Source organism: Salvelinus sp. IW2-2015, unplaced genomic scaffold (genome assembly GCF_002910315.2).
Source record: "Salvelinus sp. IW2-2015 unplaced genomic scaffold, ASM291031v2 Un_scaffold1500, whole genome shotgun sequence".
Lineage (NCBI taxonomy): Eukaryota > Metazoa > Chordata > Actinopteri > Salmoniformes > Salmonidae > Salvelinus > Salvelinus sp. IW2-2015.
Genome location: NW_019942948.1, coordinates 161,132 through 178,288, shown reverse-complemented (window position 1 = coordinate 178,288; position 17,157 = coordinate 161,132). Strand labels below are relative to the sequence as shown.

The following is a 17,157-nucleotide window of genomic DNA, read 5'->3' as shown; positions in this document are numbered from 1 at the left end:
GGGCTGAGGATGGGCTGGACAGGGGCTGAGGACGGGGCTGGGACAGGGGCTGAGGACGGGGCTGGGACAGGGGCTGAGGACGAGGCTGGGACAGGGGCTGAGGATGGAGCTGAGCCTGGAGCTGAGGCTCAGGATGGGGCTGAGGCTTGGACTGGGCCATGTTGGCAGCTCCACTCTCAATCTCCATCATCCTTGAGTTGGCCACATACTCCTCTGGAGAGAGAGAGAGAGATGGAAGTTATCAGATGAATTAGAGATGATAGACCAGACCAAAGGTAAAGCTATTACACATAGTCCACAGTTCTGTCAAAACTAATCTGGCTATGCGCTTCTCGGCTGTACACAGGAGGGCCAGTTTGACCAGTCAAAAGTTTGGACACCTACTCATTCCAGGGTTTTTCTATATTTGTACTATTTTCTACATTGTAGAATAATAATGAAGACATCAAAACTATGAAATACCACATATGGAATCATGTAGTAACCAAAAAAGGTGTTAAACAAATGTAAATAAATGTTATATTGTAGATTCTTCAACAGCCACCCTTTGCCTTGATGACAGCTTGGCACACTCTTGTATGGGTATAGGCATCTAAACGTCTGACCCTCTGGGAATGTGATGAAAGAAATAAAAGCTGAAATAAATCACTCTACTATTATTCTGACATTTCACATTCTTCAAATAAAGTGGAGATCCTAACTGACTTAAGGCAGTTTTTTTACTAGAATTAAATGTCAGAAATTGTGAAAAACTGAGTTTAAATGTATTTGCCTAAGGTGTATGTAAACTTTCGACTTCAACTGTACATACCTATATCTAATATACATATTTATCTAATATACATATATCTAATATACATATTTATCTAATATACATATATCTAATATACATATGTATCTAATATCTATATCTAATATATGTATATCTAATATACATATTTATCTAATATCTATATCTAATATACATATTTCTAATATACATATGTATATCTAATATAAACTAATATAAACGTCCCTTTTTCTGGACCCTGTCTTTCAAAGATAATTCGTAAAAATCTAAATAACTTCACAGATCTTCATTGTAAAAGGTTTAAACACTGTTCCCATGCTTGTTCAATGAACCATAAATAATCAATGAACATGCACCTGTGGAACGGTCGTTAAGACTGACAGCTTACAGACGGTAGGCAATTAAGGTCACAGTTATGAAAACTTAGGACACTAAAGAGGCCTTTCTACTGACTCTGAAAAACACCAAAAGAAAGATGCCCAGAGTCCCTGCTCATCTGCGTGAACGTGCCTTAGGCATGCTGCAAGGAGGCATGAGGACTACAGATGTGGTCAGGGCCAATGTAGGTATGTATAGGCATAGGCATGTATATTAGATATAGGTATGTATGTTAAATATATATCAGATATAGGAATGTTTATTAGATATAGGTATGTATATTAAAATATATATATTAGATATAGGCACATATATTAGATATAGGCATGTATATTAGATATAGGAATGTATATTAGATATAGGTATGCATATTAGATATAGGAATGTATATTAGATACAGGAATGTATATTAGATACAGGAATGTATATTAGATACAGGAATGTATATTAGATATAGGCATGTATATTAGATATAGGAATGTATATTAGATATAGGTATGAATATTAGATATAGGAATGTATATTAGATATAGGTATGTAAATTAGATATAGGTATGAATATTTAAGATTAGGTATGTAATTTAGAAATGTATATTCGATATAAGGCATGTATATTAGCCTATAGGTAGAATATATTCAGATATCAGGCATGTATAATTAGATAAGGTACTGTATGTTAAATATATTTCAGATATAGGAATGTATATTAGATATAGGTATGAATATTAGATATAGGTATGAATATTAGATATGTATATTAGATATGTATATTAGATATAGGCATGTATATTAGATATAGACATGTATATTAGATATAGTTTCAGTTTCAGAGATTTTTGTAGTTCGTTACAGTCAATGGCAGCAGAGAACTGGAAGGAGAGGCGGCCAAAGGAGGAATTGGCTTTGGGGATGACAAGTGAGATATACCTGCTGGAATGCGTGCTACGGGTGGGTGCTGCTATGGTGACCAGCGAGCAGAGATAAGGCGGGACTTTACCTCGCAGGGTCTTGTAGATGACCTGGAGCCAGTGGGTTTGACGACGAGTATGAAGCGAGGGCCAGCCAACGAGAGCGTACAGGTTGCAGTGGTGGGTAGTATATGTGGCTTTGGTGACAAAACGGATGGCACTGTGATGGACTGCATCCAATTTGTTGAGTAGGGTGTTGGAGGCTATTTTGTAAATGACATCGCCGAAGTCGAGGATCGGTAAGATGGTCAGTTTTACGAGGGTATGTTTGGCAGCATGGGTGAAGGATGCTTTGTTGCGAAATAGGAAGCCAATTTTAGATTTAACTTTGGATTGGAGATGTTTGATGTGAGTCTGGAAGGAGAGTTTACAGTCTAACCAGACACCTAGGTATTTGTAGTTGTCCACATATTTTAAGTCAGAACCGTCCAGAGTAGTGATGCTGGACGGGCGGGCAGGTGCAGGCAGCGATCGGTTGAAGAGCATGCATTTAGTTTTACTTGTATTTAAGAGCAGTTGGAGGCCACGGAAGAAGAGTTGTATTGCATTGAAGCTCATCTGCAGGGTTGTTAACATAGTGTCCAAAGAAGGGCCAGAAGCATACAGAAAGGTGACGTCTGCGTAGAGGTGGATCAGAGACTGACCAGCAGCAAGAGCGACATCATTGATGTATACAGAGAAGAGTCGGCCCAAGAATTGAACCCTGTGGCACCCCCATAGAGACTGCCAGAGGCCCGGACAACAGGCCCTCAGATTTGACACACTGAACTCTGTCGGAGAAGTAGTTGGTGAACCAGGTGAGGCAGTCATTTGAGAAACCAAGGCTGTTGAGTCTGCCGATGAGGATGTGATGATTGACAGAGTCGAAAGCCCTGGCCAGGTCAGTGAATACGGCTGCACAGTATTGTTTCTTATCGATGGCGGTTAAGATATAATTTAGGATCTTGAGCGTGTCTGAGGTGCACCCATGACCAGCTCTGAAACCAGATTGCATAGCGGAGAAGGTACGGTGGGATTCGAAATGGTCGGTGATCTGTTTGTTAACTTGGCTTTCGAAAACCTTAGAAAGGCGGGGTAGGATAGATATAGGTCTGTAACAGTTTGGGTCAATAGTGTCCCCCCCTTTGAGGATGACCGCAGCTGCTTTCCAATCTTTGGGAATTTTAGATGACACGAAAGAGAGGTTGAACAGGCTAGTAATAGGGGTTGCAACAATTTTGGCAGATCATTTTAGAAAGAGAGGGTCCAGATTGTCTAGCCCGGCTGATATGTGGGCGTCCAGATTTTGCAGCTCTTTCAGAACATCAGCTGACTGGATTTGGGAGAAGGAGAAATGGGGAAGGCTTGGGCGAGTTGCTGTGGGGGGTGTAGTGCTGTTGACCGGGGTAGGGGTAGCCAGGTGGAAAGCCCTAGAAAAATGCTAATTGAAATTCTCAATTATAGTGGATTTATCGGTGGTGACAGAGTTTCCTATCCTCAGTGCAGTGGGCAGCTGGGAGGAGGTGCTCTTATTCTCCATGGACTTTACAATGTCCCAGAACTTTTTTGAGTTTATATTGCAGGAAGCAAATTTCTGCTTGAAAAAGCTAGCCTTGGCTTTTCTAACTGCCTGTGTATATTGGTTTCTAACTTCCCTGAAAAGTTGCATTTCACGGGGGCTGTTCGATGCTAATGCAGAACGCCACAGGATGTTTTTGTGTTGGTTAACTTCTTATGGCTGCAGGGGCAGTATTGAGTAGCTTGGATGAAAGGTGCCCAGAGTAAACGGCCTGCTCCTCAGTCCCAGTTACTAATATATGCATATTATTATTAGTATTGGATAGAAAACACTCGGAAGTTTCTAAAACTGTTTGAATTATGTCTGTGAGTATAACAGAACTCATATGGCAGGCTAAAACCTGAGAAAAAATCCAAACAGGAAGTGAGAATTCTGAGAGTGGTCGATGTTAAAGTCATCGCCTATTCAATTCCCTGTAATATATGGATCTGTTTGTACTTCCTACGCCTTCCACTAGATGTCAACAGTCAGTAGAACGTGGAATGAAGCTTATGCTGTGTTGTGGGACCGGATGGGAGGTGTTTGAGTCAGTGGTCTGGCAGAGTGCCTGTGCTTGGTCACGCACTTTCCTCATGATATCGCCATGCGTTCCATTACTTATAGAGACTGAAAAGAATGCTCCGGTAGGATATATATGATAACAACATCCTGAAGATTGATTCTCTACTAAGTTTGACCAGTTTATTCGACTTGTAATATAATTTTTTGAAGTTTTCGTCCGACGTTTGCCTGCATCTGCGCGAGCGTTTGGACACGTGTACTAAACATGCTAGCAAAATTAGCTAATTGGACATAAGTAATGGACATTATCGAACAAAACAACAATTTATTGTGGAACTAGGATTCCTGGCACTGCATTCTGACGAAGATAAGCAAAGGGAATATTTATGATGTAATTTCGTATTTCTGTTGACTCCAACATGGCGGCTACTTTTGCTATTGTTCTGAGCGCCGTCTCAGATTATTGCATGGTTTGTTTTTTCCATAAAGTTTTTTTTTTTTATATCTATAATTCCATGTGTATAACTTGTATTATCATCTACATTTATGATGAGTATTTCTGTTGAAACGATGTGGCTATGCAAAATCACTTGATGTTTTTGGAACTAGTGAATGTAACGCGCCAATGTAAACTCAGATTTTTTTAGATAAATATGAACTTTATCAAACAAAACATGCATGTATTGTATAACATGAAGTCCTATGAGTGTCATCTGATGAAGATAATCAAAGGTTAGTAATTAATTTTATCTCTATTTCTGCTTTTTCTGACTGCTATCTTTCGCTGGAAAAATGGCTGTGCTTATTGTGGTTTGGTGGTGACCTAACATAATCGTTTGTAGTGCTTTCGCTGAAAAGCATATTTGAAATCGGACACTTTGATGGGATTAACAACAAGATTACTTTTAAAATGAAATAAGACACATGTATGTCTGAGGAATTTTAATGAGATTTGTTGTTTGAATTTGGCTCCCTGCACTTTCTCTGGCTGTTGTCATAACTTCTTATGGCTGCAATCGGGATGATAAGGGCAGTCAGGTCAGGAGAGAACCAAGGGCTGTATCTGGTCCTGGTTCTAAATTTCTTAAATGGGGCATGCTTATTCAAGATGGTGAGGAAGGCATTTTGAAAGAATGACCAGGCATCCTCTACTGACGGGATGAGGTCAATATCCTTCCAGGATACCCGGGCCAGGTCGATTAGAAAGGYCTGCTCGCTGAAGTGTTTCAGGGAGCGTTTGATAGTGATGAGTGGAGGTCGTTTGACCGCTGACCCATTGCGGATGCAGGCAATGAGGCAGTGATCGCTGAGATCTTGGTTGAAAACAGCAGAGGTGAATTTAGAGAGCAAGTTGGTTAGGATGATATCTATGAGGGTGCCCGTGTTTATGGCTTTGGGGTTGTACCTGGTAGGTTCATTGATAATTTGTGTGAGATTGAGGGCATCAAGCTTAGATTGTAGGATGGCCGGGGTGTTAAGCATGTCACAGTTTAGGTCACCTAGCAGCACGAGCTCTGAAGATAGATGGGGGGGCAATCAGTTCACATATGGTGTCCAGAGCACAGCTGGGGGCAGAGGGTGGTCTATAGCAGGCGGCAACGGTGAGAGACTTGTTTTTAGAGAGGTGGATTTTTAAAAGTAGAAGTTCAAATTGTTTGGGTACAGACCTGGATAGTAGGACAGAACTCTGCAGGCTATCTCTGCAGTAGATTGCAACATCGCCCCCTTTGACTGTTCTATCTTGTCTGAAAATGTTATAGTTAGCGATGGAGATTTCAGGGTTTTTGGTGGTTGTCCTAAGCCAGGATTCAGACACGGCTAAGACATCCGGGTTGGCAGAGTGTGCTAAAGCAGTGAATAAAACAAACTTAGGGAGGAGGCTTCTAATGTTAACATGCATGAAACCAAGGCTTTTACGGTTACAGACGTCATCAAAAGAGAGCGCCTGGGGAATAGGAGTGGAGCTAGGCACTGCAGGGCCTGGATTCACCTCTACATCACCAGAGGAACAGAGGAGGAGTAGGATAAGGGTACGGCTAAAAGCTATGAGAATTGGTCGTCTAGAGCTACTAGAGCAGAGAGTAAAAGGAGGTTTCTGGGGGAGATAAAATAGCTTCAAGGAATAATGTACAGACAAAGGTATGGTAGGATGTGAATACAGTGGAGGTAAACCTAGGTATTGAGTGATGATGAGAGAGATATTGTCTCTAGAAACATCATTGAAACAAGGTGATGTCATCGCATATGTGGGTGGTGGAACTGAAAGGTTGGATAAGGTATAATGAGCAGGGCTAGAGGCTCTACAGTGAAATAAGCCAATAAACAAGGCATATTTACATTAAGGAGAGGCATGCTTAGACGAGTGATCATAAGGGTCCAGTGAGTAGAGGTTGGTTGGGGTCACGGCGATTCAGACAGCTAGCCGAGCCATGGGTAGCAAGCTAGCAGAAGATGGTCTGTTATAGCCACCCCATGCGTTTCCATCAGTAGATTAGTGGGGTTCCGTGTGGTAGAGGTGACCAATCCAATTGTCAAAATAGTTATAGTTATAGTGGCCCAAGAAGATTGTTCGATAGACCTGTTCAGATAGCAGTCGATATGCTCAAGACAGCTAACGATTAGCGGGCCGCAGATATATATATAAGAAATGTATATTACATATAGGCATGCATATTAGATATGTATATTAGATATGTATATTAGATATGTATATTACATATAGGCATGTGTATTAGATATTCATATTAGATATGTATATTAGATATGTATATTACATATAGGCATGTGTATTAGACATTCATATTAGATATGTATATTAGATATGCATATTAGATATGTATATTAGATATGTATATTAGATATAGGCATGCGTATTAGATATAGGCATAGAACCCAATTGAACATCTTTCGAGACACCTGAACATAGCTGTGCAGAGACGATCAACATCTAACCTGACAAAGCTTGACAGGATCTGCAGAGAAAAATGAGACAAACTCCCAAATGCCAAGCTTGTAGCATCATACTAAAGAAGAATTGAGGCTGTAATCGCTGCCAAAGGTGCTTCAACAAAGTACTGAGGTAAAGGGTCTGAATACTTATGTAAATGTGATATTTACCTTTATTTTATACATTAGTAAACTTTTTTTAATTTTTTTAACTGTTTTTGCTTTGTCATTATGGGGTAGTGTGTGTAGATTGATGGGGGAAAAAGTTATGATTCCATTTTAGAATAAGGCTGTAACGTAACAAAATGTGGAAAAAGTCAAGGGGTCTGAAAACTTTACGAATTCACTGTATGTATATTAGATATAGATTTGTTACCAGGTCTGTCTCTGGCGAGGATGCGGTCCTGTCCCAGAGAGATCTTCTCTTCTTGAATAAACATCCTGTCCATCATTACCATCTCAGCTGACGGGCCAAGGCGCTGTGAAACCCAACAGCAACACAGCCAGCTAGTCAATCAATCAACCATAACACATAAGTTAGCAAGACAATCCTAGTGAGGGAGAAAGAGTAGACACTGAACAGACAGAACAGATAAATCACCTGGAGAAGGAACCCTACTGTAGCAGGAGACAGATAACTTAAATAACTTACCATTGATAATAAGGTAATAACTTACCGTTGATTCCTCAAAAAGCAGGTGTCTGTATTTATCCAGCATAGCCTGCGTTCTCTTCAGGAGCTGGCTGGAAACCCTCTCAAACTCATCATCCACTGGAGGGGAGAGAATATGGAACAGGGGAGGTGGAGATCAGACAGTGGGAACCAATGGGACATAATTAGGGCTTGGAGTTTCTGGTCAGGTCATGTGGTCACTCCCGTCCATACATATTAGGGCTGGGAGTTTCTGGTCAGGTCATGTGGTCACTCCCGTCCATACATANCAGGTCATGTGGTCACTCCCGTCCATACATATTAGGGCTGGGAGTTTCTGGTCAGGTCATGTGGTCACTCCCGTCCATACATATTAGGGCTGGGAAATGCCAGGGACATCACGATTCTTAGGTGCCGATTCGACATGTATTGCGATTCTCTTCTCTTAGTTCGAGCGTCTGCTTCGTACAGACCTGACAAGTTTAAGCGGAGCGCGAAATGAATTATGGTCATTGTAGTTAATTACCACGTTTTCTGCGCTAAACTATATTGAATATTGGGCTGTTGGAAACTACAACTCCCTACTACATCGCACAGTTCAGGCATCATCTGATTTATCTCTACAGAAACAGCACATCAAGCTCACAGAAAGAAACAAAATGGAATTCAAATATTTCACCGATGTCGGCCAATTAGTTGTTTAAAACCCCCAAAAATAACAGACATTTCCGTTAATCGCTCAGCACTACTCACTATTTAAAAGAATATGGAGAGCTATAGGATGAAACCACAGGAGTTTTGGCGCAGGTACAGAAAACTAGCGCTACCTACTTTTTTTTCCTTCTTTTTAAAATTTTTTTTTTTTACAAATCAATACTTGGAGTCAAAGTTATCAATATAATATTGTCGAAAATAATATTGCAATATAATTAAGCAATAAGGCCCGAGGGGGTGTGGTATATGGCCAATATACCACGGCTAATAGCTGTTCTTAGACACGACGCAACGCGGTATATTGGCCATGTACCACAAACCATGAGGAGCCTTATTGCTATTGTAAACTGGTTACCAACGTAATTACCACAGTAAAAATAAGTTGTCATACCCGTGGTATACAGTCAATATATACCACTGCTGTCAGCCAATCAGCATTCAGGGTTCAAACCACCCAGTTTATAATACTGTATCAATCCCCCCCAATCACAAAAACACATGTTAACAGCAGAGTGTGTGTACCTCTGTGGTAGTCGTGGGGTGGCAGTGCCCTGGTAGAGGTGGTAAGGCACCAGGCGGGTCAGGGTGTAAGTACCTCTGTGGTAGTGGTGTGGTGGCAGTGCCCTGGTAGAGGTGGTAAGGCACCAGGCGGGTCAGAGTGTGTACGTACCTCTGTGGTAGTGGTGTGGTGGCAGTGCCCTGGTAGAGGTGGTAAGGCACAGGCGGGTAGAGTGTGTAGTACTCCTGTGGTGTCGGTGGTGTGGTGGCAGTTCCTGGGTTAGAGGTCTCGTAAGACCAGGTCGGGCGAGGTCGTAGTACCGTACGGTAGGTGTGTGTGTGGTGCAGTGCATGGTAGAGGTGGTAAGTGCCCAAGGCGGGTCAGAAGTGCTGTAGTACCTCTGTGGTAGTCGTGTGGTGTGGTGGCAGTGCCCTGGTAGAGGTGGTAAGGCACCAGGCGGGTCAGAGTGTCTTCAAAGCACTGGAAGGAAGAGCTGTAGTCTGGGTGGAGGACTGAGCCCTGCTGCTTCCTCAGCTGCTCCAACATCCTACACACACCACACAGGGTCGAGGAAGATAGGTCACAAGACTGAATTGCCATACGTTTAACAAGCGGTAGGACAACACTCATGCGCACAAACAAACACATAAAAAGAAGACAGAAAAACATTCCAGGAGAATGATACAGGAGCATACCTGGCTTCCTTGCTGGGTTTAGCCATACTGAAAGGCATCTTCATAGCAGCAGTCTGTCAGGTGAACAAGACATAGGATCCATGACCATCACAGCATCAGAACACAGACCCAGATTGATTAGACAGGTGATTAAATAGAGTCAGAAATGGAAGCCAGCAGGATTGGTTGAGGGTCTCCTGACCTGTGTTTGTAGAGAGGCCAGACCAGGGCTGAAAGTCTGCTGTGTAGAGGTCATCTGACCCAGACCTGACTCCATCCCCCCCACCTGGCAGAGGAAAGAGGGAGAGTAAAACAATACTATTGAACCTTTATTTATCCAGGTATGTCAGTTAACTTCTTATGGATGAGGGCAGTATTGAGTAGCTTTAATGAATAAGGTGCCCAGAGTAAACTGCATGCTACTCAGGCCCAGTTGCTAATATATGCATATTATTAGTAGAGTTGGATAGAAAACACTCTGACGTTTCTAAAACTGTTTGAATGATGTCTGTGAGTATAACAGAACTCATATGGCAGGCAAAAACCTGAGAACAAAATCCAACCAGGAAGTGGGAAATCTGAGGTTTGTAGTTTTTCAACTCTTAGCCTATCCAAGATAGTGTAAATTTGGTCCGATTGCACTTCCTACGGCTTCCACTAGATGTCAACAGTCTTTAGAACTTTGTTTGAGGCTTCTACTGTGAAGGGGGAGAGAATGAGAGCTGTTTCAACCAGAGGTCTGGCAGAGTGCCATGAGCTCAGTCAGTTAGCTGCGTTCCATTGCATTTCTAAAGACAAAGGAATTCTCCGATTGAGACATTATTGAAGATTTATGTTAAAAACATCCTAAAGATTGATTCTATACATCGTTTGACATGTTTCTACTGACTGTAACGGAACTTTTGGACTTGTCGTCTGGACCTAGTGCTCGCGCCTCATGAATTTGGATTTGTGACCTAAACGCGCGAACATAAAGGAGGTATTTGGACATAAATTATGGTGTGGAAGTGGAACTGGGAACTGGGATTCCTGGGAGTGCATTCCGGTGAAGATCATCAAAGGTAAGTGAATATTTATAATGCTATTTCTGACTTCTGTTTACTCCACAACATGGCGGGTATCTGTATGGCTTGTTTTTGTGTCTGAGCACCGTACTCAGATTATTGCATGGTGTGCTTTTTCCGTAAAGCTTTTTTGAAATCTGACACAGCGGTTGCATTAAGGAGAGGTTTATCTAAAATTCCATGCATAACACTTGTATCTTTTATCAATGTTTATTATGAGTATTTCTGTAAATTGATGTGGCTCTCTGCAAAATCACCGGATGTTTTGGAAAAAAAACATTACTGACCATAACGCGCCAATGTAAACTGAGATTTTTGGATATAAATATGAACTTTATCGAACAAAACATACATGTATTGTGTAACATGAAGTCCTATGAGTGTCATCTGATGAAGATCATCAAAGGTTAGTGATTCACTTTATCTCTATTTCTGCTTTTTGTGACTCCTCTGTCTGGAAAAATGGCTGTGTTTTTCTGTGACTAGTTGCTGATCTAACATAATCGTTTGGTGTGCTATCGTCGTAAAGCCTTTTTGAAATCGGACACTGTGGTGGGATTAACAACAAGTTCATCTTTAAAATGGTGTAAAATACTTGTATGTTTGAGGAATTTTAATTATGAGATTTCTGTTGTTTGAATTTGGCGCCCTGCAGTTTCACTGGCTGTTGTCATATCGATCGCGTTAACGGGACTTCAGCCGTAAGAAGTTTTTAAGAACAAATTCGTATTTATTTAAATTTGATGGCCAATAAAGCTTTTTGAATTTAAAGGAGTCAAATGGTTGTGATGAGGGTTGAGCATCAGTAGGTGTTACCTACCTGCACAGCCTGGTGTACTGACTGTTGACCAGGCTGGTGTGCTGACTGGTTAAGGTTAGCTTGAGCCACGCCCCCCTGGGTCACCTGAGCTCCTGACAACACGTCATTGGATGCTGAAAAGAGAGATGGGAGTCAGATCAGGAACATATTTCACAGTAGTAATGTTGTTTCTTTCTGACCTGTGGCAGGAGTCTTGACCAGCACAGACGACTGAGGAGCAGGCACGTCTTGTTGTTGACCACCATGTTGTTGGGGTTGGGGCTGGCTTTGCTGCTGCCGTTTGGCCTGTAGTAGAATGTTCTGTTGGATCTGAGCGTGAATAAAGAGAGAAAATTGATTATTTGAATACTTTGATAAACACTCAGATAGCAGCAAGTCAAAACATCTGAGCAGTGAGAAGTGTGTTCCTTCACACCTGGTGTTTCTGTTGTGGAGAGGGCTGAGCACCAACCAGCTGCAGACGGTGCTGCCGCTCTGCTGTTAAGACCTGGGTCTTCAACACCTCACCCCCGGGGTCCCCCACCTGGCTAGCAGTGAACTGGAGCCCTGCCAGAGGGGCCTGGAGGATGTGGGGGGGTTTGGGGGAGCGAGAGGGAGGGGGGACATCCGATTGGTAGAGAGCAGGCTGGGAGGGGGGCCGGGGCTGAAGGTGTATCTGTTGTTGCTGCTGCTGTTGTAGTAGTGCAGGCTGGGAGGGGCCTGGTATCTGGTTCTGGATAATGAACATTGGGGGAAGAGAGGAGGGGGTACAGGATCGGGCGGGGGTCTGGGGTTGAGAAGGTGGCCAGGACTGGGGGGAATGCATGGGGAGAGGGGAGGGCTGGGGGCTGTCCGACAGAGGGAGGGCAGTGTGGGAGGCCAGGGGCTGGGAGGAGCTCTGGAGCTTCAGTTGCTGCTGCTGGCCACCCGCCTGGGGCATCTGGGGTTAGAGGTCAAAACAAACAGGAAACACGTCAGAAACCAACACAGAGGATACAAACATGATATTTGGGTTCCAAATAATACAAGTTATACTAGAACATGTGGGACAGCATTTTAAACAGGTCAGGCAGCTATAGGACACCAAGCTAAAAAAACAGGTATTAATAGTAGTAGAAGTAGTATTGATAGTAGTAGTAGTAATATTGATAGTATTAGCAGTAGTAGTAGTAGTAGTAATATTCAAAGTAGTAGTAGTAGTAGTAATATTCAAAATAGTAGTAGTAGTAGTACTATTTAAAGTTGTAGTAGTAGTACTATTTAAAGTTGTAGTAGTAGTAGTAGTAGTAGTAATAATATTTAAAGTAGTAGTAGTAGTAGTAATAATATTTAAAGTAGTAGTAGTAGATAGTAATATTTAAAGTTGTAGTAGTAGTAGTAGTAGTAATATTTAAAGTAGTAGTAGTAGTAAATAGTAATATTTAAAGTAGTAGTAGTAGTAAATAGTAATATTTAAAGTAGTAGTAGTAAATAGTAATATTTAAAGTAGTAGTAGTAGTAGTAAATAGTAATATTAAGAATAGTCGGTAGAGTAGTAAATAGTAATTTTTTAAAAATAGGGTGTAGTAGTAAATAGCAATATTTAAAGTAGTAGAGGTAGTAAATAGTAAGTTATTTAAAGTAGTTAGTAGTAGTGAAAATAGTAATATTGTTATGTGGTGGTAGTAGTAAACAGTAATTATTTAAAAGTAGTAGTAGTAGTAGTAAATAGTAATATTTAAAGTAGTAGTAGTAAGTAAGTAGTAATATTTAAAGTAGGTAGTAGTAGTACTATTTAAAGTTGTAGTAGAAGTAGTAGTAGTAGTAATATTTAAAGTTGTAGTGAGAAGTAGTAAGTAGAAGTAATGATTTAAAGTTGGTAGTAAGTAATATAGTAATATTTAAAGTATAGTAAATTAGTATTATTTAAAGTGGTAATTCGTAGTTGTTATTAGTCAATATAAGATAAGTAGTAATATTTAAAGTATATAGAATGTCATATTAGAGTATGTTATATTATGTATATTTAAGTAATAAAGTATAGAGTTAAATAGATATCTATTAATAAGTCATAGCTTAGAGTAGAAAATACTAGTAATATTATAATAATAGTATAGCGTAGTATAAAATAGTATATTTAAAGTAGTAGTAGTAGTAGTAGTAAATAGTAATATGTTTAAGTAAGTGGTAGTAGTAAACACGTAATATTTAAAGTAGTAGTCATAGTAAATAGGTAATATTTAAAGTAAGTAGTAGTAGTAGTAGAGTAAGTCAATTAGTAACATTTAAAGTAGTAGTAGTAAATAGTAATATTAAAGTAGTAGTAAATAGTAATATATTTCAAGTAGTAGTAAATAGTAATATTAAAGTAGTAGTAAATAGTAATATTTAAAGCAGTAGTAGTAGTAGTAAATAGTGATATAATAAGTAGTAGTAAATAGTAATATTTAACGTAGTTAGTAGCAAGTAAATAGTAGTAATATTTAAAGCAGTAGTAGTAAATGGTAATATTTAACGTAGTAGTAGTAGTAATGTTAAAGTAGTAGTAGTAAATTAGTAGGTAATATTTAAAGTAGTAGTAGTGGTGGTACAGGTCTGCAGCAGGACGGGACGGGGAGGTTATTAAAGCCTAGAATATCTAATAGGGTCTGGCTCCAGCAGTTACCTACTCAGCTACCTACTCAGCTACCTACTCAGCTACCTACTCACGCCCCAGACACTGAGACACCAGAGAGGACGGTGCGCCACTGTCACTAACAGCATGGGTGGTGAAAATACATAAAATATTTGAATAGGGTAGCTAGTGTGTACTAGCCAACTACCTAGTGTGTACTAGCCAACTACCTAGTGTGTACTAGCCAACTACCTAGTGTGTACTAGCCAACTACCTAGTGTGTACTAGCTAGCTGCACAAGTACCAGTGGTTTACATAACGTCCTGGACCAGTATGTGCGTAGCACCCTGACACCCTGGACCAGAGCCACTGGGCCGACTGGTATGTGCGTAGCACCCTGACACCCTGGACCAGAGATACTGGGCCAACTGGTATGTGTGTAGCACCCTGACACCCTGGACCAGAGCTACTGGGCCGACTGGTATGTGCGTAGCACCCTGACACCCTGGACCAGAACTACTGGGCCAACTGGTATGTGTGTAGCATCCTGACACCCTGGACCAGAGCTACTGGGCCGACTGGTATGTGCGTAGCACCCTGACGCCCTGGACCAGAGCTACTGACTCACACGATACACAAGCCCAAGAAACGTCTACAGGTTGCACACGCACAGTCATTTGAAAGAATAACAAAACTTCAGCAAGACAACTTAAAAGGCGATATCCATTAACGCCAAGGTAATGGAATTCATTGCCTTTGACAATCAACCGTTCTCCATTGTGGGTGATGTTGGCTTTCGCCGACTGGTCGAGCACCGGTTAACACTACCAGGTGCGCTATTTTTCAGATGTTGCCCTACCGGAGTTATACAGTAATAGCGTCACTGCTATTAGCTTCACGACATACTATGGAACGCTGTTTGGGTCTTTGCGGGTCAAAAAGATACAGTAGCACTGTCAAAGCTGTACAAAAAAGTCAGCAAACACCGGCCACGAACGATGTGTTTACAAAACCCCGTTGGTAATAAAGCATTATTTGTTTGACTGAAACTTCTGGGGTAGCTAGCTTTAGCTTGGTACCTAGCTAGACCCAATACAACCAGCCTGAAAACAATGCCCAGTAGAAACTGCAGTCGTTTTCACTATTCTGAGCAATGATTTAGGAATCCTTGTAAGTATTAACTAGGTAGCCACTAGTTGTTCGCCTATTGAAATTGAACTTCAGTGGGGGGGGTTTTTTTTATCTTCTCTAAATCACCATGCCAATCCATCTCAGTCCATCTCTGTTCCTCTCTAAATCACCATGCAATCCATCTCAGTCCAACTCTGTTCCTCTCTAAATCACCATGCAATCCATCTCTGTTTCCTCTCTAAATCACCATGCCATATCCATTCTGTTTCTCTCCTAAATCACCATGCCAATCCATCTCTGTTTCCTCTCTAAATCACCATGCCAATCCATCTCAGTTCATCTTGTGTGTGGGTGTTTAAAGTAGGGAATTCCCGAGACTTCACATACGATATGATGATGATGAGTGCCTTTAGAAACTCTTCACAACCCTTTATTTCCACATTTTGTTACAATTAAGGTTCCAACGTTCATCTGTACAAACAATAGTACGCAAGTATAACACCATGGACCCACCGCAGGTCATACCGCTCAGGAAGGAGACGCGTTCTGTCTCCTAGAGATGAACGTACTTTGGTGCGAAAGTGCAAATCAATCCCAGAACAACAGCAAAAGACCTTGTGAAGATGCTGGAGGAAACGGGTACAAATGTATCCACAGTGGGGCAAACAGTATTTAGTCAGCCACCAATTGTGCAAGTTCTCCCACTTAAAAAGAGGAGAGAGGCCTGTAATTTTCATCATAGGTACACTTCAACTATGACAGACAAAATGAGAAAAAAATTCCAGAAAATCACATTGTAGGATTTTTAATGAATTTATTTGCAAATTGTGGTGGAAAATAAGTATTTGGTCAATAACAAAAGTTTATCTAATACTTTGTTATATACCTTTGTTGGCAATGACAGATGTCAAACGTTTTCTTGTAAGTCTTCACAAGGTTTTCACACACTGTTGCTGGTATTTTGGCCCATTCCTCCATGCAGATCTCCTCTAGAGCAGTGATGTTTTGGGGCTGTTGCTGGGCAACACGGACTTTCAACTCCCTCCAAAGATTTTCATATGGGGTTGAGATCTGGAGACTGGCTAGGCCACTCCAGGACCTTGAAATGCTTCTTACGAAGCCACTCCTTCGTTGCCCGGGCGGTGTGTTTGGGATCATTGTCATGCTGAAAGACCCAGCCACGTTTCATCTTCAATGCCCTTGCTGATGGAAGGAGGTTTTCACTCAAAATCTCAATATACATGGCCCCATTCATTCTTTCCTTTATCCGGATCAGTCGTCCTGGTCCCTTTGCAGAAAAACACCCCCAAAGCATGATGCTTCCACCCCCATGCTTCACAGTAGGTATGGTGTTCTTTGGATGCAACTCAGCATTCTTTGTCCTCCAAACATGACGAGTTGAGTTTTACCACAAAGTTCTATTTTTTGGTCATCTGACCATATGACATTCTCCCAATCTTTTCTGGATCATCCAAATGCTCTCTAGCAAACTTCAGACGGGCCTGGACATGTACTGGCTTAAGCAGGGGGACACGTCTGGCACTGCAGGATTTGAGTCCCTGGCGGCGTAGTGTGTTACTGATGGTAGGCTTTGTTACTTTGGTCCCAGCTCTCTGCAGGTCATTCACTAGGTCCTCCCGTGTGGTTCTGGATTTTTGCTCACCGTCTTGTGATCATTTTGACCCCCGGGGTGAGATCTTGCGTGGAGCCCCAGATCGAGGGAGATTATCAGTGGTCTTGTAGTCTTCCATTAACTAATAATTGCTCCCACAGTTGATTTCTTCAAACCAACCTGCTTACCTATTGCAGATTCAGTCTTCCCAGCCTGGTGCAGGTCTACAATTTTGTTTCTGGTGTCCTTTGACAGCTCTTTGGTCTTGGCCATAGTGG

The 17,157-nt window shown here is 41.4% G+C and overlaps 1 protein-coding gene across 1 annotated transcript in view; it reads right to left on the bottom strand.

The window, feature by feature from the left end:
• bicra (BRD4 interacting chromatin remodeling complex associated protein) overlaps nt 1–17,157 on the bottom strand; it is a 57,070-nt gene that overhangs the window by 3,053 nt on the left and 36,860 nt on the right. The window contains 9 exon segments of the mRNA XM_070439227.1: nt 1–213; nt 7,518–7,620; nt 7,819–7,913; nt 9,405–9,553; nt 9,702–9,754; nt 9,883–9,966; nt 11,565–11,677; nt 11,744–11,873; nt 11,980–12,483. Coding sequence (XP_070295328.1) covers nt 1–213; nt 7,518–7,620; nt 7,819–7,913; nt 9,405–9,553; nt 9,702–9,754; nt 9,883–9,966; nt 11,565–11,677; nt 11,744–11,873; nt 11,980–12,483 — 1,444 coding nt within the window.